This window comes from Schistocerca piceifrons, chromosome 3, assembly GCF_021461385.2.
Source record: "Schistocerca piceifrons isolate TAMUIC-IGC-003096 chromosome 3, iqSchPice1.1, whole genome shotgun sequence".
Classification (NCBI taxonomy): Eukaryota; Metazoa; Arthropoda; class Insecta; order Orthoptera; family Acrididae; genus Schistocerca; species Schistocerca piceifrons.
Window position 1 is genome coordinate 928,416,460 of NC_060140.1, and position 26,702 is coordinate 928,443,161.

At 38.0% G+C, this 26,702-nt stretch overlaps 2 protein-coding genes across 2 annotated transcripts in view; one reads left to right on the plus strand and one right to left on the minus strand.

Moving 5' to 3' along the window:
• The window catches only part of LOC124788069 (protein LSM12 homolog), a 35,217-nt gene extending 15,012 nt beyond the window's left edge, over positions 1-20,205 (minus strand). The window contains exons 1-4 of the mRNA XM_047255162.1: positions 20,048-20,205; positions 8,794-8,927; positions 8,476-8,585; positions 3,578-3,707 (exon numbers count right to left, since the gene is read on the minus strand). Coding sequence (XP_047111118.1) covers positions 3,578-3,707; positions 8,476-8,585; positions 8,794-8,927; positions 20,048-20,180 — 507 coding nt within the window. The 5' untranslated portion in view covers positions 20,181-20,205. The remainder of the gene's footprint in view (positions 1-3,577; positions 3,708-8,475; positions 8,586-8,793; positions 8,928-20,047) is intronic.
• Positions 20,206-20,283: 78 nt separating this feature from the next.
• LOC124788068 (E3 SUMO-protein ligase NSE2-like) overlaps positions 20,284-26,702 on the plus strand; it is a 58,222-nt gene continuing 51,803 nt past the window's right edge. The window contains exon 1 of the mRNA XM_047255161.1: positions 20,284-20,487. Coding sequence (XP_047111117.1) covers positions 20,382-20,487 — 106 coding nt within the window. The 5' untranslated portion in view covers positions 20,284-20,381. The remainder of the gene's footprint in view (positions 20,488-26,702) is intronic.

Sequence of the window (26,702 nt, forward strand, 5' to 3'; positions counted from 1 at the left end):
CACATGGAGCCAGGTCAGGACTGTAAGGCGGGTGTTTCAGTGTTGTCCATCTGAGTTTTGTGATCGCTTCCATGGTTTTTTGACTGACATGTGGCCGTGCATTGTCGTGCAACAGCAAAACGTCCTCCTTTTACAGATGTAGTCGAACACGACTCAGTTGAGCTTGAAGTTTCTTCAGCGTCGTCACATATGCATCAGAATTTATGGTGGTTCCACTTGGCATAATGTCCACAAGCAAGAGTCCTTTGAAATCGAAAAACACCGTAGCCATAACTTTTCCAGCAGAAGGTGTGGTTTTGAATTTTTTTTTTTTTCCTTGGGTGAATTTGCATGATGCCGCTCCACTGATTGCCTCTTCGTCTCTGGTGAAAAATGATGGAGCCATGTTTCATCACCTGTCACAATTCGTCCAAGAAATTCATGTCCACCATTCTCATACTGTTCCAAAAGTTCGCTGCATACTGTTTTTCTTGTTTCTTTGTGAGCCACTGTCAACATCCTGGGAACCCACCTGGCACAAACCTTTTCTAACACCAACACTTTCAGTATTCTGCAAACACTTTCTTCCCCTGTCCCAATGTAGCGTGACCATTCGTTCACTGTGATGCGTCTGTCGGCAGTCACCAATTTGTTAACTCTCTGCACATTATCTGGACTGTGTGTAGTACGAGGCATGCCGCTGCGAGGACAATCTTCAATATTGCCGTGCCCGCTTTCATCACATAACCTGCTTGCCCACTGACTAACTGTACTGCAATCGACAGCAGCATATCCATACACCTTTTTCAACCTCTTGTGGATGTTTTCCACTGTCTCGTTTTCACAGCACAGGAATTCTACGACAGCACATTGCTTCTGATGAAAGTCAAGTGTAGCAGCCATCTTGAAGACATGCTCTGACGGTGCCACTCACGGGAACAAGTTGAACTACAAGTGGGAAGGATGTATCTACACACTGTAAAACTTTCATACATGCTGAATGACAACTGTATTTTTAGGAAAATAGTGTGCATTTCTTTTGGAGTGACCCTTGTGCAATTCTGAGGAGAGCACAGCATTTTAAGTATCAATCTGAGATGTTGCAGCCAATTCTTGTCTTTTCCTGAAGATGAACTGTTGATTGATGATGTTTCATCATGACAAATCACAAACTGCAAGTATGAGGAGAAGGACCAATAATGCTGCAGAAGTTTATATGCAATGACCTATTTTATTGCCCAAAGGAAATATGTATAAGCTGAGGCTTTACATTTTTATTAGTGTAAGTGAAAGAAACAGAGACTGCAATACGAAATCAGATGCTATCTGGATACATTGTAAAGGTTGTGATGATTCGCTGAGGATAGATGTAATAGATGTCATTGAAGAAGCAAAACAGGCAAGCAAGTTCTTGTGTCAGTTATCTTTATACAGAAATAGAGACAAAAGAAGGAAAAGATTCTGCCATGAGATGATAAACAGAAAGATAAGCATATAAAATTTAAACTGAGGTCTTTATCATCTCTTAATATTACCAATTTGACTGATGTGTAAAACAGGTAAAAATGTGGGACTCTTATCTAGAATTTTTATTGAAACCAACTATAGTGTCCAATATATGGTCCTTAAGTATGAACTGGTCTACAAGAAACTTGCAAAGATAAAACTTTTCTTAGATTACTGTGCACAACTGTCAAGTAGTTTGAAAAAAGCATATTCGCATCATCAACTGTATAGTTTTATCCTACTGGTTTCAGTCATAACAACCATCTTCATAGCAGAAAAGCAGTATACATCAACAGATCAAGCACATGTCGCACTTGACGAAAACGTGTTTTTGATCAACTGATGTACACTATTTTTTTCCTGTGAAGATGGTTGTTACAACAGAAAGCAGCAGAGAATAGATATACAATTGCACAGCTAATGTCACAGATATGCTTTTTCAAAAAACTTGCAAAAACAATATGAGAACTGATTTCAAAGGACAAAAATATGTACTGCGTGCATCAATAATTTTTCCCTGGTGCTCTTTGTAGGTTTCTTAATGGGTATGCAGCTAATGTTGCCACAACCTGCTTCCTTTTTTCCTGCTTCAGGAGTGTCAAATGCAGTGAGACAAAATTTTTGGAAGCTCTGTAATCAATGTTCACTTCTGCTATTGACAAGGGATTTCAGATCAATTCCGTATTTCTGGAAGGCTTTTGACACTGTACCACACACGCGGCTCGTAGTGAAATTGCATGCTTATGGAATATTGTCTCAGTTATGTGACTGGATTTGTGATTTCCTGTCAGAGAGGTCACAGTTCATAGTAATTGACAGAAAGTTTACCCTAAATAATGAAAAGTGTGAAGTCATCCATATGAGTGCTAAAAGGAACTCGTTAAACTTCGGTTACACAATAAATCAGTCTAATCTAAACGCCGTAAATTCAACTAAATACCTATGTATTACAATTACGAACAACTTAAATTGGAAGGAACACAGAAAATGTTGTGGGGAAGGCTAACCAAAGACTGCATTTTATTGGCAGGACACTTAGAAAATGTAACAGACCTACTAAGGAGCCTGCCTACACTACGCTTGTCTGTCCTCTTTTAGAATACTGCTGCGCGGTGTGGGATCCTTACCAGGTGGGACTGACAGAGTACATCGAAAAAGTTCAAAGAAAGGCAGCATCTTTTATATTATCGTGAAATATGGGAGAGAGAGTCACAGAAATGATACAGGATTTGGGCTGGAAATAATTAAAAGAAAGGCATTTTTCGTTGCTATGGAATCTTCTCATGAAATTCAAATCACCAACTTTCTCCTCCGAATGCGAAAATATTTTGTTGACACGAACCTACATAGGGAGGAACGATCATCAAGATAAAATAAGGGAAATCAGAGCTTGTACGGGAAGAAATAGGTGTTCATTCTTTCTGCGCGCTATACGAGATTGGAATAATAGAGAATTGTGAAGGTGGTTCAATGAACCCTCTGCCAGGCACTTGAATGTGATTTGCAGGTATCCATGTAGATGTAGATGCAGATTTATTCTTCAAATAGTAGCCATATTTTCAGGTAATTCTCACGAGCCATTCAGTGTCCATGCAATGTCAGGGCACAAATAAAATTTTATGGGTAATTCTCACGAGCCATTCAGTGTCCATGCAATGTCAGGGCACAAATAAAATTTTATGTTTCAACAATAAAGACCTGGACTTCCCAAAATTTGTGTTTCCAAACTCACTATTCTTAGTAGCCAATACCACCAACAAAAGCTACTTGTTTTCCAAAATGCAAGAGAGGAACAATACTGAAATTACTTCCCGTTTCACATTTAGCGAGAGAAATGATGATAAAGAGACATACATACTAAAACTGAGAGCTTAAAAAACTGGATGTTGATGGCTTCATTCAACAAACTTCATTCAGCTGCCATATATTCACATAGAAAACTTGTATCAAACTTGTGGGTAAATATAAACCATTCATACATAATAAATTTATTCATTTTAGGTTATCAATACTTTCCTAAAGAAGTAAATAATAACAAAGAAGCAAAGGCACCTAGCTTAAGCAACTATAATGTTATTATGCTTTTGCTTACCACTTTTCGGATGTGGAGAAAAGCTTTACTCTCTGAATCACCCCGAATATTTTCTAATTTATATGGTGGAGTGATGGTTATTTGCTCAAACACCAAAATATTGGGGCCCTGCCAGGTAACATCCTTAATTCTGAAAATATATCCAAAAAGCTGTATTAAACACTTTATTTAACAAAATTTTCTGCAAATACATGAGTTAAATATGCTGGGAAAAGCTAAATTATTCCATGAAACACAACAGTAACTTCAGTCAACATCTGAGAGATCAAAAATAAAATCACCTGATATACTGGAAACAGACAAACTGTACAAAGTATGTAATGAATATTGCCAGACATTAATGCCCCACCGGCCCACCAGTACACATTCAAATAAGAATGTGTAATATCTTGCTTGTAGAGTTTCCCAATGTAGTTTGTGGAATACTTCTGTGACAGTGTTACTAATACAAATAATAATGTAAAATATGCAGCAAAAAAGGCAAACAGTGAAGCAGGAAAGAGATTTGTGCCCTTCAGACACATCTGTAGGCAGTCTGGAGAGAGCTAGTGATGACAAGAGAAGGCAATGATGAGGATGAATGGTTCGCAACTGGCAGGAAGGCTATTAACAACAGGATCCAGCTGCCCGTTGAAGGGAAACAAGACTCAAGATGGCGTAGGACCAGGAAATGTGCATTGCACATTGCCCATGCGTACCGTAGGTATCAGCAGGAACTGGTAAATTTTGTAAAATGTCACTTATCTGCTATTACGGAGAAGTTGCAACAATATTTTCCAACATGTAGTATAATTGATGATGATGATGATGACGATGACTAATGGTTTGTGGCGCACTCAACAGTATGGTTATCAGCACCCGTACAAATTCCCAACCTTTGCTCAGTCCAATATCGCCACTTTCACTTTCATGAATGATGATGAAATGATGAGGACAAGCGCCCCCCCCCCCCCCCCCACACACACACACACACACACATGCTGTAAACAATAGAGCAACCCCAAACCAAAGATGACAAATGTCAGATGTTATCAATATTGAAAATTAATAGCCAGAAGATGAAATAGCATTAACTCCATCCCTCTGACAATGAGAGAGCAGAATTCCACAGAGAATAAGCAAGAGAAACCTCCATCTCTATGTATAAAATCACTTGCTAATTTAATTTCCCCCCATGAACCATGGACCTCGCCAGTGGTGGGGAGGCTTGCGTGCCTCAGCGATACAGATAGCCGTACCGTAGGTGCAACCACAACGGAGGGGTATCTGTTGAGAGGCCAGACAAACGTGTGGTTCCTGAAAAGGGGCAGCAGCCTTTTCAGTAGTTGCAGGGGCAACAGTCTGGATGATTGACAGATCTGGCCTTGTAACACCAACCAAAACGGTCTTGCTGTGCTGGTACTGCAAATGGCTGAAAGCAAGGGGAAACTACGCCCGTAATTTTTTCCCCGAAGGCACGCAGCTTTACTATACGGTTAAATGATGATGGCATCCTCTTGGATAAAATATTCTGGAGGTAAAGTGGCCTCCATTCGGATCACCAGGCGGGGACTATTCAGGAGGACATTGTTATCAGGAGAAAAAAAACTGGTGTTCTACGGATCGGAGTGTGGAATGTCAGATCTGTTAATCGGGCAAGTAGGTTAGAAAATTTGAAAAGGGAAGTGGGTAGGTTAAAGTTAGATATAGTGGGAATTAGTGAAGTTCGGTGGCAGGAGGAACAAGACTTTTGGTCAGGTGAATACAGGGTTATAAACACAAAATCCAATAGGGGTAATGCAGGAGTAGGTTTAATAATGAATAGGAAAATAGTAATGAGGGTAAGCTACTACAAACAGCACAGTGAACGCATTATTGTGGCCAAGATAGATACGAAGCCCACACCTACCACAATAGTACAAGTTTATATGCCAACTAGCTCTGCAGATGACGAAGAAATTGATGAAATATATGAAGAGATAAAAGAAATTATTCAGATAGTGAAGGGAGACGAAAATTTAATAGTCATGGTTGACTGGAATTCGTTGTAGGAGAAGGGAGAGAAGGAAATATAGTAGGTGGATATGGATTGGGGCTAAGAAATGAAAGGGGAAGCCGCCTGGTAGAATGAGCATAACTTAATCATAGCTAACACTTGGTTCAAGAATCATAAAAGAAGGTTGTATACATGGAAGAAGCCTGGAGATACTGGAAGGTATCAGATAGATTATATAATAAGACAGAGATTCAGGAACCAGGTTTTAAATTGTAAGACATTTCCAGGGGCAGATGTGGACTCTGACCACAATCTATTGGTTATGAACTGTGGATTAAAACTGAAAAATTTGCAAAAAGGTGGGAAATTGAGGAGATGGGACCTGGATAAACTGAAAGAATCAGAAGTTGTAGAGGGCTTCAGGGAGAGCATTGGGGAACGATTGACAAGAATGGGGGAAAGAAATACAGTAGAAGAAGAATGGGTAGCTTTGAGAGATGAAATAGTGAGCAGAGGATCAAGTAGGTAAAAAGACGAGGGCTAACAGAAATCCTTGGGTAACAGAAGAGATAATGAATTTAACTGATAAAAGGAGAAAATACAAAAATGCACTAAATGAAGCAGGCAAAAAGGAATACAAATGTCTCACAAATGAGATTGACAGGAAGTGCAAAATGGGTAAGCAGGGATGGCTACAAGACAAACATAAGGATGTAGAGGCATATATCACTAAGGGTAAGATAGATACTGCCTACAGAAAAATTAAAGAGATCTTTGGAGAAAGAAGAACCACTTGCATGAATATCAAGAGCTTTGATGGAAACCCAGTTCTAAGCAAAGAAGGGAAAGCAGAAAGGTGGATGGAGTATATAGAGGGTCTATACAAGGGTGATGTTCTTGAGGACACTATTATAGAAGTGGAAGAGAATGTAGATGAAGATGAAATGGGAGATGTGATACTGCGTGAAGAGTTTGACAAAGCACTGAAAGATCTACGTCGAAACAAGGCCCCGGGAGTAGACAAGATCCCGTTAGAACTAATGACTGCCTTGGGAGAACCAGGCCTAACAAAACTCTACCATTTAGTGAGCAAGATGTATAAGACAGGCAAAATACCCTCAGACTTCAAGAAGAATATAATAATTCCAATCCCAAAGAAAGCAGGTGTTGACAGATGCGAAAATTACCGAACTATCAGTTTAATAAGCCACAGCTGCAAAATACTAACACTAATCCTTTACAGACGAATGGAAAAACTGGTAGAAGCCGAGCTCGGGGAAGATCAGTTTGGATTCCGCAGAAATGTTGGAACACGTGAGACAATACTGACCCTACGAATTACCTTAGAAAATAGATTAAGGAAAGGCAAACCTACGTTTCTTAGAGAAAGCTTTGGACAATGTTGAGTGGAATGTTCTCTTTCAAATTCTAAAGGTGGCAGGGGTAAAATACAGGGAGCGAAAGGCTATTTGCAATCTGTACAGTCCCAAGGCCATAGAACAGTGGTTGTGTTTCACCATGGTTTAGAGATGAAGCCCACTTTCATTTGGATTGGTCCATCAATAAACAAAATTGGAGCATTTGGGGACTGAGAACCTGCATTTTGTCACCAAGAGGTCTCTTCACCTCAATGAGTGACTGTGTGGTGTGCAATGTCCAGTCATGTAATAATCTGTGTGAGATTCCTTGATGGCACAGTGACTACCGAACGGGACATGAAGGTTCTGGAATACGATTTCATACCCATTATCCAAAGTGACCATGATTTTGACATGATGTGGTTCATGCAAGGCGGAGCTTGAGCCCACTGAAGCAGGAGTGTGTTTGAGGTCCTGGAGGAGCACTTTAGGGACCACATTCTGGCTCTTGGGTACCTAAGGGCCACTGGCATGGGCCTTGGTGGGATGCCACATTCTCCAGATCTAAACACATACAACTTCTTTTTGTGGGGCTACATTAAAGCAATATGTACAGCAATAACCACAAAACTACTGCTGAGCTGAAAACAGCCACTCAGGAGGTCATCAACAGCATCAATGTTTTGACACTTCAGCGGGTCATGCAGATAGAACATGTCATAACCTAAATCCGAATATCTGTAGTGATGTTTACATGTTGAATAAAGTGTGTGCATGCTGTAGTTTGTAATTAATTTACTTTTTTTCATATAGTTCAATAACTGTAACCCTGTACACATTAAGAGAAACTCAGGTGCCACAATACACACAAAGCCATTAGGTGACAATTTTGTATATTATCACCTTCATGGAAGACTTCCATGTCCTTATTTCTTTCAATGAATCACAATCTGCTATTTACCATGCCCACAATTATATTGTCTCTCTGTCCTAAATCCTTCTCAATCAGTGCCTTACATATGATGGGTAAGGCAATATCCCATGATAGATCAGTGATCTAGTTGTCAACAATGTCAGATGTTTTTGCCCATTTAGGCTGCGGAGAAATATTTGTCTATAGCACAGCCTGAGATCTATGTTTGCTCCATATCTTATAAACTGTGAGGTAAATTCAGAAAGCTTTTTTACTTAACAGACAAAGTTCCAACAGATATTTTGGTGCATATTATCTAAAAATATTGTACATCAAATACGAAAAATGCAAGACAGCTGGGTTTGGGGTGGGGATGTCACTATGTAGCTCTTATGGTGATTGCTACTTATAAAATTTGAGGTAGTGGTGAATTTCTCTCGTTTTAATCATTTAATTAAAGGATACCAGCGATCAAAATTTTCAGTGTTGCAAATACTACATTTTGTGTATTCTAAGATCTCCATCTTAACACAGCTTGATTATTTTAAACTTTTAAAAAATGAAGATAGCTCATCATTAGTACTTAAATATTCATCTTATACTTCTATTTACTGGACTTTCCATTGTTTCATTTTATACTTCTAAAACTTACGTCCTTGAGATTGCCAGAAAAAGTTTTTGTCCCTCTGGAGATACACCTGCTGCTAGTGATGCTACAAGCCTTCTCTTCTCTTCTATCTGCTTCCGTACCCTCGAATTTAGCTAGGTAAAATCACATATTTGAGTACTGATGATCCAGTGTGAAAAGCAGCTTAAAACAGTATGTATCAATTTAAGCCATTTTAGAATATTAAACAAACCAAATTTTAGTTTATTAATAGAAGAAAAAAGGTACTTCTGTAATTAGATACTTGTTTTCATTCAACAAGCTGTAAAAATATAGTTATATTAATTTAACAAAAACACTTACTCTTTGCAAATTAAGTGAAGCTGGAGCTTCTGGTACCGAGTTCACTTCTTTCTTCACTTGAACATCACTGACAAGAGCCAAGTTCACAATATGAACATCATTCAATGACGCACGTCCACTTGAAGCAGGACATTCTAAATACTGTGTTAAGGAAAACTAAAACTGTTTAGTATAAAATTAACTGGGTTTGCATGCTCATCTATAATGTATATTCTACTGAAGTTTACCTACATTTCTTTCATGTGACATTTTACATGGTTAAAATGCAATTACAGTGTTAGCAGCTCTTGTGTGGTGTTCTGATGGCAATTCACCGATGCTGGTCATAGTCAATCAGGTGATGGTATACACTAGTCAATAAGAATCGTTGAATCTAATGATTCCTTTCGACAGAAGATATGAGTTGATTACATCTGTTTCTGATATGGAGGGTGCCAGAACACTGATCTGGTTATTATACATGTTAAGGTTGGTTACTTATTTTCATATTTTATTGCTGACTGGAAGAAAACTAGATGAGCTGGGACAACTGACACGTAATGAAGCCTGAGGCCTGCGTTAGGTTGGAATGTGACAATTTGGTTGGGAGATGGCACAGCCAACAAATCTCAACATAAAAATACTACTGCCATAACAAAATGATGTGTAGTACAGCCGCAAGACATACGTTCATCATTGCAATACTTACCTGTACGTCTTATTTGCAATTTTACCAAAAATTTCAACAAACTGGTTAAATTGCAACCTAATGGAACACAACACCAGCTAAATTTATTTACAAACCACAGGAAATTGTGAAGGAGCATTCTGATTGGCTACCGACAACCACCTCACAATTCACAATATTCAGTTCCCATTGTTCAACATGCATGATGTTACAAACATTGGCACATGATGCAATGTCTTTTGACACCCTAATTTCACTTTTGGCATTCAAACAACTTTTGTTCCAAAAGGAAAATTCAAAGAATAAAACTAACATTATGGGGAGAAAGAATGTGTGGGCAGGTAAATTCTAAAAAAAAAAAATCAAGCGTACTGCTACTTTATGACACAATGAAAAAAAAGCAATATTATTAAATGCACAGCCCAAAATTTTTTATATAAATTTATCCTCTGTACTGAAAAAGTAATAGAGGAGAATCTCGGCGAGGAGCAGTTTGGCTTTAGACGGAATACAGGCACCAGAGATGCAATAGGGCTCCTACGAATCTTAGGAGAAAGGTTTATTGAAAAAGGAAGAGACCTATATGTGTGCTTCATCGATTTAGAAAAGGCATTTGACAATGTGGTTTGGGACAAGCTGGCGACTATTATGAGGGAAAAGAGAGTGGACTGGAAAACCAGAAGACTTATAAACTCATTGTACCTTAATCAAAAAGTTTCAGTAAAAAGTGAGAGGAGAAAGTACGAACTGGATCAGACTAGGGAAAGGAGTAAGACAAGGATGCTGTTTATCACCTACTCTTTTCAACCTGTACTTGGAAAATATGATTGACCAATGCTCATTAGATGACAAAGGAGTAGAAATTGGAGGAAGAAGAGTAGGGTGCTTGAGATTTGCTGATGACATGGTCCTTCTAGCCACAGGGGAAAAAGAATTACAGGATTTGGTGGACACCATTGCAACTAACGGAAAAAAATATGGAATGAAAATTAACACAAATAAAACAAAAGTATTGGCAATAGGAGGAAATAAGGAACTAAAAATTGTGCTGAATGGAGAAAAACTAGAACAGGTGCAAAATTTTAAGTATCTTGGAAGCAGGATAGACACCGACTGGACGTGCACCACAGAAATTAAAACAAGGATAGCAATGGCAAAAGAGGCGTTTTATAAGAAAAGGAGAATCTTCTGCAGCGGTATGGACAGAGAACTCAGAAAGAGACTCATAAAATGTCTTGTATGGAGTGTTCTTCTATATGGCGCTGAAACATGGACTATGAGGAAAAAAGACAGAGAAAGGCTGGAGGCTTTTGAGATCTGGACATGGCGGAAGATGGAAGGAATAAGTTGGATGGACAGAGTAAAAAATGAAGAGGTACTGAGAAGAGTGGGAGAGAAAAGGCAGTTACTAGATGTAATAAAGAGAAGAAAAAGAAATTGGATTGGGCATATATTAAGAAAGAATGACGGACTGATAAAAACAGTTTTAGAAGGTTATGTAGAAGGGAAAAGAAAGCGAGGAAGGAAGAGATTCCAGATACTGGATGACATGATGGACAGTACAACATACAGCAGCCTTAAGAAGGAAGCAATGGATCGCAGAAAATGGAGAGGCAAAGGACCTGCTAATATAGCAGATAACTGATGATGATGATGATGATGATGACTGTAGATACTACGCACCACAGTCTTTATCCTCCATTTGCAATAGCTGGCCGCTGTTGCCGAGCAGTTCTAGGCGCTTCAGTCCGGAACCACGCTGCTGCTACGGTCGCAGGTTCGAATCCTGCCTCGGGCATGGATGTGTGTGATGTCTTTAGGTTAGTTAGGTTTAAGTAGCTCTAAGTCTAGGGGACTGATGACCTCAGATGTTATGTCCCATAGTACTCAGAGCCATTTGAACCATTTGTAATAAATAAAAAAGTTAGCTAACTAACAATATATTTATCATTATTTGTTGGCCCTTTCTTTTCTTTTCTTTTTTCCTTTCTCTCTTTTAATTTTAATTTGACGCCTATGCTCTTATTTTATTTCCAAAATTTTCTCTCACTTCACATTTTATTTTGTATTTCTAAATCTTAATACTAAATGTACATATTTCTAATCACTACGTTATTGCCTACATCACCTGGAGAATGTTTACCAGCTGTTCCATTTCCACATCACTGTTTACTGAACTAATCACAGCATGAACAAAAGCTAACACTCAATCTGAAGATAAACAGCAATATTCGATATAAGTCACCACCGCTGACAACTGTCGTAGGAAACACGCGAAGAACGCCATAAACAACGTGGTGATTACAATGCGATATTGGTGGAAATTTTTTCAAATGGGCTAAGCTACTGATGAGTCAGCCCCCCCCCCCCCCATACTGGCTTTGTCAAGTAACAACAAAACTTGAATATAAACAACCAAAAAGTGACGTCACAGCAGCCATTAACATTATGTCAGTGATCACAGACGATAACTCTTATCAAATTCCTCAACCCCAATTCACCTTACAAAGAATAAAATACTTATAATGGCTGAATGAGGTTGTCAGTGTCACATAGGTAACTGAGATGGATACAGACTAGTATTATGAAATGAGAAAAGCAATTGTATTTTAAAAAATATTACAGTTTGTCCGAGATGCAAACTGATATGTAACAAGTTAATTCAGGGTGGGGGGTATTGCACCCACACTCAAGACCTTTCTGTTCAACAAAATAAATGTAAGTGTGGCTGTATGAGCACTGCTGATTTGGGTTGTTTGATACCCATGTATATTTTTTCTGACGAAATTGTTGATAATAATCAATAGCATTTTGTCAGAAGACACTCACGTTAAGATTCAAAGGATTGGTGAAATGGTAGGCAAGTTATATAATTGGATAACTTATATTCTGATTTAACTTCCGCACATTATAAAAAAAATTGAGTACACAGTGGGTGTTAACCTTTAAGGAATCTGCAAACTCAGGTTTTAAAAAGTTGAAGCACAAATGTTGGCACTTAATAGTGAAATATTTGTTATGTCAGCAATGAGCTATTGTGTACAATCTCTTCACCTATTACACGCATTCTCAGATATATATGCTACATGTTCTGTGTAATATGCCTTTGAGTACAGCTGAGAACACATTAAATATTATAAAAGATATGTTCCTGAATAGTTTTTCTTGATCAACATTATGTTACTGATCAAATCCAACAAGTTATGGATCCGGAAAGATTGAATTGAAAAAGTTTGACTAGTAAATGGTGAAAACTTAATATTGTTTGTGAGTAGCTTGTAATTTACAGTAATTATATTGCAACTGCATACATGGCTTCTGCCCAAATACCGCAGATTGAGAAGCTCATGGGTTGAGAGAATTATGCAATTTGGATGTTTGCACAGTAGAAGCTTACCAACAGTTGGATGATCTTTGAGATATCATGATGGATCCTTAAAGTTACAGATTTAGATTTCCAGACAAAGATCGCAAGGCAAAATGCAAATTAATTATTCTAATCGATCCTGTAAATTACGTTCATATGGAAATTGACAGCACAGCAGAGGAAGTGTGAGACAATCTAAGAAGAGCTTTTGAAGGCTGAGGTTTAATTAGGACAGTGGGTTTGCTAAGAGAGCTCACTACCACACAATTAGATGAATATAAAAATGTTGTTGATTACGTAAACAAAATCACCTATACTTCAAATAGTGTAAGAAATATTGGATTCGATATTGCTGAAAAAGACTAGGGAAATACGGAAGCGTCCGATCCCACCCGTCTGCTTTGACCCATGACGTCACAAATAAGGCGGAAACAAAAACAAACACACGCACACTTTCCACAAGAAGCCTAATGACACTAACGGGACAAGCGCGGAAAATGGGGTGTTTTGGGTGGGGGGCAAACTAAATATAAACAAATTTAGACGCCTTGCGTAGCTACAACGTGTAAGTGAAGACAGCCATGCATGAATACCCACCCACCTCCCCAGGGGTCGTAACCCCTGCAACCCATAGAAGATAAAGATGCTTTAGTAGCTGATTAGTGCCTTTTGTCTTTAAAAAAAATCTCACGGGATAGAATGAACAGATCAGAAAGATAAATATAATAAACTAAAACAGAAATTCGAGGAAACATAATTAAAATAAGTAAAAAGTGTTTTTAAATTAAAAAAAAAAAAAAAATCTCACGAGATAGAACGAACAGATCAGAAAAGTAAATAAAATAAGATAAAACAGAACTGGAGACAGCCACACTCAAACCAAACTCCGCGCCGTCATGACGTCACACACGACAACACCCTTACGTCACGGGTCAAAGCCGACGCGTGGGATCGGACGCTTCTGTCGACCCAAGACTAGTACCTTGTTTCTAGTGGGATTAACTGATATGCATTCCCCCATGATAATGGGCTTAGACAATTCAGGGCTACCAAATACAGGTGACAGTATAATAGTCAAGAATTACAAGAAGTTACAAATGTACAAGAATATCCTATCCAGGACAAGGAAACCACTTTACGTTGAAAGTACAAACAGAAGATATGTACTTGATGTTATAAATGCCAAGGAATGGGACATTTTGCATTGTACTGCATAGGAAAAATAAGTAGGCTACACAAGAAAAAAGTGAGTTTTCAAAAAATCCAGAAGGGAAGGCAAGCAATCCAAGCAATAAAGGAAAGGCACGTACTGCATATTTTTCTTATGATAAAACTGAAATTAAGAGTAGTCTGGTCCCTGGATTCCCAAAAACAAATATTGGTGTTTCAGCAGTGGATGGTTCTCTGTTACAATGTAAACTGGCAGGAAAGGTAAACTTTAACTGAAAAGTTAAAGAAGAATCACAAGATATTACAGCACTTGATGCACATTATGTGAAAAATGTTGCTACAAATTTGCTTTTAGTTAGTGAAATAGTGAATAAGGGCAACAAGGTAACGTCTGATTTAAATGGTGCAGAAATAATCGATCAGAGCAGCAGCAGGATAGCCACAGCAAGTAAAGAAAGGGGTATACATAAATTAGACATTCTTCGAGTTGGAAATAGTTATTCAGTATATTCAACAAAAACTTTTTATGGCACTGAAGACTCCGACATCTTAATGGGAAAAGTATGACCTTGTTAAAAAGTATGGCAATGGGGGTAAAGGAATGCAACAGTTGTTAACTTACCTTGTGAAATTTGCGTACAAGGAAAACAAGTAAGATTACTGAAACTTCCTGGCAGATTAAAACTGTGTGCCGGACCGAGACTCGAACTCGGGACCTTTGCCTTTCACGGGCAAGTGCTCTAACAACTGAGCTACCCAAGCACGACTCACACCCCATCCTCACAGCTTTACTTCTGCCAGTACCTCGTCTCCTACCTTCCAAACTTTACAGAAGCTCTCCTGCGAACCTTGCAGAACTAGCACTCCTGAAAGAAAGAATATTGCGGAGACATGGCTTCAAGTAAGATTACTGTTTAAAAATAATTAAAAATAGATCTGCCAAGCTTTAACAGCTAATACAGACAGACGTTTGTGGGCACATGGAAGAAGAATCTATAGGGTACAGTTGTTATTTCCTTACCTTTGGCAACTTTTTGAGATACACCCACACTTATATTCTTAGAACCACAAATTGAGCAAAATATTTGCCGGTTTTTGCAGCATGGTTGAAAGACAGACTGGTAAGAAGATAAAAGTTATCAGATCAGCCACTGATACCGAATATGTCAATAAACAGTTCAGGCAACAATTGAATGAATTTGAAATCTGACAGCAATCTATAATTTGCTATAATTCTGCTCAAAACAGAGTAGCAGAACAGGATAACAGAACAACTGCAGAGGGAGCAAAGAGTGTGTTAAAGGATGCAGCTTTACCAAAATGTTGTTGAGCAGAAGCAGTATTAACTGCAGTGTTTCTAAATAACAGATCATCTACTAAAGCTGTTCCAAACTAGACTCCATACGAAGCTTGGACTGGAAAGAACCCTGATCTTGACAATCTAAAGGATTTTTCTGACATATGGCCATATACAAGTTGCTGTAAAACTTGGAAGAAAAAGTCTCTAAATCATATATTTTGGATACTGTGAAGTTTCCAAAGGTTACAGGTGAAGACATGCATGAACATGCAAAGGAACCACTAAATTTAGAAACTGGAGAAACTGAAAAAGTTGTTCAAGAACAATTAGATATGTTTATCAACACTGAAATGGATAATGAGATCCAGGAAACTCCAGCAGCAGAGGAGGTAACTTTATGGTCTTCATCGCAAATAATAAAACTTAAGCTGTATTCAGGTTATGAGATGTACAAGGCCGCTAAAACATTCAACAATGAACCTCTTACTGTTGAAGAAGCCTTGGCCTGCCCAAATGCACGTAACTGGAAGAAAGCCATAGAAAAGGAATTAAAGTCTTTTTCCCAAAATGATATTTCTGAATTGGTTGATGCACCACAAGGAAAGAAACCATTCTGTGTGAGATGGGTCTTTAGTACTAAAATCCCAGAAGTAAAACCACATTTTAAAGCTCGTCTGTTAGTTTAATGCTGGTCTCAGACAGAGGGCATAGGCTATAAAGAAACATTCTCACTCGCAGCAAAATATGCTTTGTAGGATATCTCCTGCTGCTGTAAAATAAAATTTATTAATCCACCACATGGACGCCAAGACCGCATTTCTTGATGGAGAACTGGAGGGAGAAATTTTTATGATTCCACCTGAGGAAGCCAAGAAAACTCCTCAAGAAGAGAATAAAATTTGGCGTCTGAAAAGGAGCATGTAAGATCTTCAACAGAGAGAATGCTGTTGCAATCAGTGCTTACATAAAACATTAGCAAGGATGAATAACAATCAGTGAGCAGCTGATCCTGGTGCGTATCACAGAAGAAATGAAAAATAAACTGTAATTTTGGCCATATTGGTTGATGATATTTTTATTCTGACAAAAAGTGGAAGCTCAATAAACTGTTTCCAGAAACAACTTCAGTCTGAATTCGATATGCATGTTTTAGGTGAAGTGAAACAGTATCTCTCTATGAAGACCATAAGAAGTGACAATGGAGAAGTATTGTCAATTGACCAATCAATGTAGCCTACGCAAAGAGACTATTTGACAAAAATTTGGAATGAAGAATTGTAAGCCAGTTTCCACACCTGTGGAACTGAGAGTGAAGATGTCAGTAGTAGTAGTAGTAGTAGTAGTAGTAGTAGTTGTTGTTGTTGTTGTGGTCTTCAGTCCTGAGACTGGTTTAATGCAGCTCTCCATGCTACTCTATCCTGTGCAAGCTTCTTCATCTCCCAGTGCCTACTACAACCTACATCCTTCTGAATCTGCTTCGTGTATTGATCTCTTGGTCTCCCTCTACGATTTTTACCCTCCACGCTGCCCTCCAATACTAAACCGTGGTCCCTTGATGCCTCAGAACATGTCCTACCAACCGATCCCTTCTTCTAGTCAAGTTGTGCCACAAGCTCCTCTTCTTCCCAATTCTATTCAATACCTCCTCATTAGTTATATGATCTACCCATCTAATCTTCAGCATTCTTCTGTAGCACCACATTTCAAAAGCTTCTATTCTCTTCTTGTCTAAACTATTTATCGTCCATGTTTCACTTCCCTACATGGCTACACTTCACACAAATACTTTCAGAAACGACTTCCTGACACTTAAATCTATACTCAATGTTAACAAATTTCACATCTTCAGAAACGCTTTCCTTCCCATTGCCAGTCTACATTTTATATCCTCTCTACTTCGACCATCATCAGTTATTTTGCTCCTCAAATAGCAAAACTCCTTTACTACTTTAAGTGTCTCATTTCCTAATCTAATTCCCTCAGCATCACCTGACTTAATTCGACTACATTCCATTATCCTCGTTTTGCTTCTGTTAATTGTCAGTAGTAGAGATGATAAAAGGTGTACAAAGGAAGTCCAGTATCTTACTTGGAGGCAGTGGGAAGTCTTTTATAATTAGCTCAAACTTCCAGGTCAGATACTGCCTTTGCAACTAATATTTTCAGCAAATTTTACAAAGACCATAAAATTAAACATTGGGTTGCTGTTAAAAGAACATTCAGATATTTCAAAGGAATTGTTGATTACAAATTAAGGTAATGTAAGACAAGAACCTAGAATCTGGAGTGTTACAGTGAAGCAGATTGGGAAATTAACTGTATAACTGGCATTCTATTACAAATACCTGTTTCAAGTTGATGGGAATACCAATACCCTAGTCTTGCAAGGAGCAAAGAATAGTGCCTTTGATTCCTGATGACACTGAGTATATGCATCATCTTTCACCATACAAAAAGTGATATTTTCAAGGACTCCAATAGGTGAAACTGAGCCACATACAATTATTGTGCTGACCTATGTGTTTTACAACAACAAGAGCACCACGAAATTAGCTCAGAACCAAATAACAAGTGTGCAATCCAAGTTCATTAATATGAGACACCATTCTATTAGGTACCATATAAAACAAGAGGACATTACAGTAAACTATTTGTGTACTGAATAAATGGTTATCGAACAAGTGTCTCATTAAAAATAAATTCCAGAAACTGAATGACTTAACAAAATAAATTTCCATGCATAGTGCTTTGAGGTGGTGGTGTGTTCAAGATTGCTGTCAGTAAACAAAAATATTTGTTCAGCTGTGCACTCATTAAATAGTAAAGTATAAGTTCCTAAACAGTGTTTCTCCATCAACGCTATTTTACTGTGCAAATAAATAATTCAAAAATAACCTTCCCATTGAAAAACACAACTGCAGTTAAAGCAGAATGGTGGCAACACAGGGAGTGCACATATACAGAACCAAAACTATTTTGCTAAGAGGAATAGTGTTGATAACTGATAAGTCAGATAAGTGTTTCCATCATATTTTACTATTTGGATAGTGGCAATACAATAAAGTCTTATAAGACAATATTATAGTACCATTCGCATTGTGTGCTGTTGCTGAAGATGAATGTAAAAAAACTGTGTTCTTACACAATGACACTATACCTCTCACATAAGGGCTAATGCAAAGTAAAAGTGCATTGTAAGTACTCCTAAACATTTCACCAGCCACTATTTCCTCTCATGTTGATATAGTTCTGTTTTTTATACTGAGAAAATGGCTTGAGGGAAAGCAAATGTATCACATGAAAATGTTACCTGCAATCCAAATATGTATTTGAGTTAGAACTCATACTCACTGCCACATAAAGATTACAAAAATATGTAGTTTTTGTGACTCAACTGGCATGTTCCACATCATAATAGTATGTGGATTCAAGGTAGGCTTACACACATTGACCTAACTGCTTGTCAAAATAGCAAAAAATATATCCCAACAGGCATACAAATGAGAAGATCACAACAAATATAAAAAGTACAGACTAAACACAGAAGCCATCTCATATATATAGCCAATGTGTGTGTGTGTGTGTGTGTGTGTGTGTGTGTGTGTAAGTGTGTGTGTGTGTGTGTGTGCGCGCACAAATACAATGTACACACAAAGTACAGAAATAAGAATGAAATCCATGGCAACATAAGACTGAGGGAGGAAATGGTCTAAAATAATGACAGAGATCACTCGGTAGGATGAACTGACCCCATATTAAGACAGCGGAACATTATCAGTATTAAATGTTACTGAGATAATGTACAGGTAAACTTGAAAGCTTGATAACAGTATACATTTCACCAACCAAAGTAAGAATGTAAATGAAATAATACTATATTCAGAAAATGAGAATATACACCCACTTCTAACTATTATAATATTATTCTGTGAGATGCTAAAACGACAGAGGGCATAATATAATTTGCCTAATTCTATTACCTAGGACTTAATTATGAACTGTCATTAAATCAAATGCTTTAAAGTAGCCCGAAAGATGTATGTACTAAGATAAAAACACTACTATTTCTATTGAAACATTACTCTGCAACATCTAAACATCTACAGGTACCACTACCAACAGCTTACGGCAGTTTACAGAAAAGTAATTCCCATTTCAATTCATCCATACATAAAAGGCATCCGTGTTTATACAGCACTCTAGCCAAATACAAACTAAATCTTGTCTTGTCTTATTCTGAAGCGACTACAGGAACGACGCGTGTCGTGTCCCTGATGAGTTACTGTATGATTAAAGATAAAAATTAATATTTCATATGACTTCTCCTTTAAAGACACAAGGAAAAATGGAAATCAACATATAAACTGGTTCGTAACGCATCAGCAGACAAACAAAAACATATTCTTTTATCAAATCCTGCTACTATGTCTGTATTTACCAGTGATTTTGCTGCAGGGCTGATTTTATTTCTTTTGTTATTCGAGAATATTATCTTCTGCTATTACTCTGATTAAATCGCACCGTAATAAACACAGCAGCAGCAAGCAACAAAAGAGGGAACCCACAGATTTCGTCACTATTCACAGCACAACTATCTGGCGCACAGTAACAAACATTTCCGTTTTGTGTACAATACAAACCAGCCTACAAACTTTCAACAAACACGCGCGATCAACTGCAGAGAACAGTAACAGTATGAGAAAAAACTATCATTCTCAATTAACGCGCTCTTAAATCACTAAAAGGATACTCAGAATTAACATTTTTGTTGTTGGATCAAATGCCAGCACTTCTCCTTCAATTTCTTTGTTGTAACATGTTTTACAGACCACTATACTCCCAATACCGAACCATTCGTTCACTCCTGCCATATTCTGTCTCATCTTCTCTTGTTTGCTATCACGTCGCTACAGTGTTGTTAACTGTTGAGTACTAGAAAGCTTTCCAGGGCTACCATTACGAATCTACAAATACGGAAGAAGATGTTACGATTTGGTGCAATATCTATGGCGAGTTTCGTGTTTTGAATGCAAGCGCTTAGTATGTAAACAAAGGATAAGGAAGCTATAAGGCAAAAGTTAATAATGGCGGCATACTTAAGGGAATTCGAAGAAGAGTGGCAGACACACAAGAATCGGTTTATGGAATATTTGATTACTTTAAGCGAACCCGTCCCTGTTTACTTTCAAGGTAATGTTACTCATTTTTCGGAAACCCTTTGTTTCAAGTGTCATAAGCCCTTGCGGTATATAAAATCGTTGAGAATCGTGTGAAACAAGCATGTGGGCTGTCAGTTGCTAATTATACCTTGTGTTTACGGTCTGCCCTAAATGTATGACACCGGCACAGTGTATTGCTCCAATACACAGTTTTAGTCGACATAATCATGCTAGTAGACTCGTCCCAGGAACTCAGATCTTCACATAGGTTAAAACACCAGTCCAAACGTAGTCGTGGAACATTTTCGCAATTCCTCCTGCGTTCTTGAAAATTATAACAGTCCAAATGCGAGTTAAAGAACTAGCGACCCCCCCCCCCCCCACACACACACACACACAAAAACTATGTAGGTTCTGTATGTTTAAGTGGAAGACCAACAACAAAAATAAAAGTCAGCAATCATCAGACCAATGTGGTATAGTTCTACATCTTTATACGCGTCAGTTTTTGTATTAGGTGTAATTAGCAGCGAAAATCATTGATGAAATCGCACAACACATTCTGTGACGGCATAAAATTTAAGTGTTATGATTTTTGTATCATCATGCACATAACATTCCGTGCCATGTGTTTTTTTTAATTTTTTTTATATACCATCAGTAGTTCCCATCCATATTCTGTATCCCTTTTGCAAGCTCTGTTGGGTACTATTTTTCAAGTTAACTCATTAGTTGCCGTAAAACATACATTCCAAGTCATTGATTCCATAAAAGTGTTAACAAATCTCTTCTCTCAGATTAGTAACAGCTTAAGAAGGTTAAACCCTCATGTCAAATATTCATTTTTTTTTAGCGGCAATGGCATACAACCTGTTTACTAACTTGTCAACAAATTCTGCCCTGTAATTTTCCTCTTTCACACATTCTCAGATATGTATGTGTAAAGTAAGTTTTTTTACATTCACTCATCATTATATGGTACATGTTTCCAGTTAAAAGTTAACAACTTCTGAAATCATAGAAGTGTCTCACATAAACTTATTGAAATATATACATCTTCCTCCTCCCTTCTGACTCTCTCAGTAAAATTAGGATTTGTCATTTTGATAATAGGTGTAGTCATTATGTATTTCTTTAAAGCACCTGGTGTCTTCAGGAAGATTAATAATCCACAATGCTGCATCATTTTCTTTTGTGCCCCCATTTTATTGGTGGACAAGCAGCATTATTGGATTTTAGCAACTGTTTTCGTTTGAGGAAAACCTAGCTATTACATCTTTCGTGTATCCTCTTGTGCATAAATTTAACGTTTAGCCATTCGGCATGTCCATCAGCTGAGTGCACCATGAGAGTAGTTTGCTTTTTCTTTATGTGCGTATTATAAACTTCTGCTAGCACGCATTCGATTTAATTCAACCAATCAACTTGATTCCTTTTCACTTTTGAACATGTCATATTATCAGTCCATTATGTCATGCAGTTTTGCTGCCTGTGACAAACAATTCTTTAATTGAATTAGTTCTTCAGTTGTTGCTTCTTCAGTATGCAAGTTAAATATCAGTGGTGGTGTTAAGTGCTCCAGTCTTACTCCTTCCCTAATAGTGTCATGTTGCACCCCTTTGTCAGAGAGATAAAGAGGATTATTTAGTACTAGTCATTGACTTTGACCAGTGACAAAGCAACATGACAAACATTGTAAAGAAAGTGGGGACTATAATGTGATTAAAAGGTGATCCCCCTCCCTCCCCAAGCAGGCTAAGCTACAGATCAGTCTGTCACAACAACCAAGTTGTCTGCTTTTTGTTGGCTTCGCCAACTTGCAATGAAATTTTCACCCTCCAACCCAATATTGATATTGGGCTAAGGTACAAATCAGCCTATCACCACAACAGGCTTTTTGCTTTCGCGTCCATTAGTTTTGCCAACTCACTGCCAAACAGGCACTTTCGTACCTAAAATAGACTTAAGGGTTAATGACAGATAAGTCTCTCACCACAAGGTTTCTTCCTTTTATATTTAATGGCTTTGCCAACTAACAATCAGACTGAAAATATATATCAACAGGTGGCATCAAAGCAGCCATTAACATCAGTGGCCAAAGCCAATGACTAGTATTGAATAGGTCTCGTGACCATCTCGGAAATACTATTTTGATTTGCTCCATTTGCAGAGGATGGATCCACCTTCTTTCTCTGTAGTTGATGCTGCAGTGCCCAAGAATGGGAATCATTTTATTACAGTCCACATTTTCAAAAGCCAGCTTCATATATATGAATACAGTGTTTGTTTCTGTGTTTCTCTAAATCTGCCTGTTATTGTTAGCCATAGTACTGAAATTATATCTTGAATGCTCCTACTTCTACTGGAACAAAGTTATTCCCCTCTTTATCTACTTTCAGTATCATATTCCTGTCTTTGATAAAGTACTCTGGTAATCGTTCTTGACGCATGTTGTACCAGGTTAATTCTGGGATAGTTTTCACATATATCTGCTCTTGCTTTCTTAGGAAATGTATTAAGCCTCTACTCCCCCAAAACATGCTGGAACTCTTCCCTTCATGAGCTTGTGTAATTCTTGTTCTAGTGTCCATAAGAGTGCTGATGGTGGTTCATCAAAACTTGAAGATCTATAACTTCATATTTAATGCAAAGATTTTTGAAATTCATAAATATGAATTCACTGCCCCTGTCATCCTCTAGTGCAGTGTAATAATTTCCCCTGGGCAACTATGAAGCTTTTGTGGACACTTTTTCCATTTTCTCACACTTGATGCTATTTCATTTCTGTTTCATCTTTCTTATTTTTCAATTGCTGTGTTTCTAAAAATGTTTGTTCAGAAGTCTATGTACAGCATCTGGGTTACTGTGTTTCAATTTTTTTCCATCTCATGATGTATTTCCAGCTTTTCATTATTAGCTATTCTAGGGAGGCTATCCAGAAGGTAATCTTTGTTAGGCTGTGAATGAAAAATAACAATAGTTGAAGCAAAAGGAATTATAAAAATCTGAAAACAGTGCCTTTATTTCTGTATATAATTTTAGTACAATGTCACCATTTGGATTTAAACTTTTGCCATACCTTTTTAATGAGTTGACAAATTTTCTCTGCACAAAATTGTGCCACCTGAAATTGCAGCCAACCCATGAAAAACCTAGGAATTGTTCCTCGGGGCCAAAGTGTTATGAGCCAAGCCATTTTCTCATGTGCATAAGAAAGTGGAAATCACTGGGAGCCAACTAGGATCTGTAGGGCATATGTCCAAAAACATGTCATTTGAACCGGCACAATACTTTAGTGTTCGCCAGATAGTGTCTTGCAAAACAAACCACCAGTAGTTGAGAAACCATGGCACTTGTTTTGAATGGATCTTCTCTTTTTTCTGAATGTCTCATAATAGGCTTGAGAATTAATTATCCTTCCACAGGGCAACATCCACAAACAAGGTTGCCTTATTGTCCCAAAAAACAGTAGCTAACCTTTATGGTTGGCAGAGTTTGGCAAACTTCTGTGATATATTAAGGTAGTACAACCCTAACCATTCACTGTTGTTTTGTTTCCACTGTAGCAAAGGGAACACATGTCAGTCACTGGCCATGATTCTGACACAATGTGCACAATATTTATTTCTCAATAATTTCATTTCTCGTGATTTATATTATTGCTGTTCACTTACAGCATTATTGAATTTTAGTTGTTTGTTAATTCCTTGTTGGCATCTACTTTGAATGGCTTTCCTTATTGGTCCTTATACTTTTTCTGCTGCATTTACTACACCTCTTTTGAGGTTATTCTATTAGTTTTCCGTGCCAGCAACTCCTTGAAGTGTCATTATTTTTTTTTTGCCACTTGTTCTTCCTAGGTGATCTGTTTCCTTTAATTTGTCTGGCACCAGAACAGTTGAGAGCCATTCTGTGCACCTGCCCCATTTAAAGTTGTTATCACGCATTCAGATTTCTACATGGAACACTATTTTTTTGTTTCATCAAATGTAGTTTTATGTTTATTCAATAGGCTGATTTCAGCAACCAAGTATTTTTCTGTATCATGATTTTTATTAATGTGCCATTGGTACTCTACATAAAGTTAAGAAATAGTATGCATTGATTTATTATTATTGTTTCTACTCTTTTAAGGAACGCTGCTTTCAAGACTGTGCATAACCAATAAAAGATAATCAGATGCAGAATGTCTTTCTTCTAGGGTAAATGGGAAGCAAGTTTTATCTCTTATCTGCCTTGGATCCAACCTGGTTTGCTATCTGTGTAGTGCTAAATTTTATGAAATGCCCACGGGCCCTGCAGTGTTTTCAAAAGTGTCTATTCTCGTTATGGAACATTTTGAGGAATGTGGCCTAATTCTGGTCCCCTTTGCTCGTCTTCATTGTATAATTCTGTTGATCACCACACGCTGTTAAAGCTCTTCAGTTTCTCACTCATATGAGTAGCATGCACCCTAACATCCACTTCAAATTGTAAATGAGACAGAAGGCAAGCTGCTGCAATTAGAGATTTTGGTAGAATATAAACCAGATCCAGGCAACTCGGCCGCTCGGTATACCACAAGTCAGTGAACACCACCATACATCTCAGAAAAGGGTGATCTATAACTAATTCTGAGAAGGACAATGTGGATTATGAGATAAAATAATTATAGTATGCTATCATAAAATACCACTGAAGAAGAGATCAAGATACTAAGTTAATCCTTTTCAAGAAACACACATGAAGATCTTCAGAAATTACAAAAATATCCACAAGTGTACTTCGTCCTCTCTGCGGATTGCCTCTAGCAAAATAGATACATTGCTGGGCAGACAAGACATTATTCCTATTTTACTACCACCAAAGAAGGTTAAAGAGGACCTGCACCTTGTTAAAAGCAATCTTTACTTCAGGGTCCACATAATTTACATAATCCCTTCTCAGTCCAGAAGTGACTACATTGTTCACATTGTCTCTACAGTTCCCTAACATTGTGCAGAACACCAACTGTGCATTAAATATCATAATTTAGAAAAATCTATAGTTGCTAACCACAGCCTCACAAATTGAGCTCTCAGCTTTAAGAAACAACAGGAAAATTCACATGTCCAACAGGTATCAAGATGATCTTGGGCAGCATGACAGCGGCCAACTGTTCTTGATAAAGACAGTGGGGGTAACTGTCAAAATCTCTAATGTGATGTAGCAAGAACGGAAAATATTTTATACTTTGGTGCCATCTGTCCCAGCCTTTATCCTCCAACTTTTTCTTCATACTTGTCATCAACAAATGAAACATTTGTTCATTTATTCTTAGAATACTGAGAATTGATGACAGGAGCGCAAAGCTGCGCTTACAGCTTTGTATGTCTGATCATACAGCTTCACTGTAACAAAATAGAAATGTTAAAATTTTAACATTGGTATTGACCAAAATAGAAATCTGCACCTATCAAACCTAATAAATCTGTTTAAATAACTGTGAGCAGCAACTATGGGACTTCAGTTCTTCTTCTTCTTCTTCTTCTTCTTCTTCTTCTTTTTTTTTTTTTTTTTTTTTTTTTTTTTTTTTTTTTATGGATGAGTGATGGATGTGCCTAATGTGAGTTATAGGGATTGGGTTACATGAAAACTACACTAGTGGCAGTGAGCAGGTAGAAACTCCTAACAGTATCATACCTAAAAGCAAATTTTCAAATACTCCAGCAGCTGAGAGCCACTTCCTCATCCTCTCAAACCCAGAAACTCCCACAGCAGAACCACAAAAGTGCCCCACTTGTGACAGGATACTTTCCGGGACTAAATCAGACTCTGAATGTGGCTCTCCAGCAGGGATACAACTTCCTCAAATCCTGCTCTGAAATGAGATCCATCCTTCATGAAATCCTCCCCATTCCACCAAGAGTGCCTTTCCGCCGTCCACCTAACCTTCGTAACCTCTTGGTTCATCCCTATGAAATCCCCAAACCTTCTTCCCTACCCTCTGGCTCCTACCCTTGTAACCGCCCCTGGTGTAAAACCTGTTCCATGCACCCTCCCTCCACCACCTACTCCAGTCCTGTAACCCGGAAGGTGTACACGATCAAAGGCAGAGCCACACGTGAAAGCACCCACGTGATTTACCAACTGACCTGCCTACACTGTGACGCAGTCTATGTGGGAATGACCAGCAACAAACTGTCCATTCGCATGAATGGACACAGGCAGACAGTGTTTGTTGGTAATGAGGATCACCCTGTGGCTAAACATGCCTTGGTGCACGGC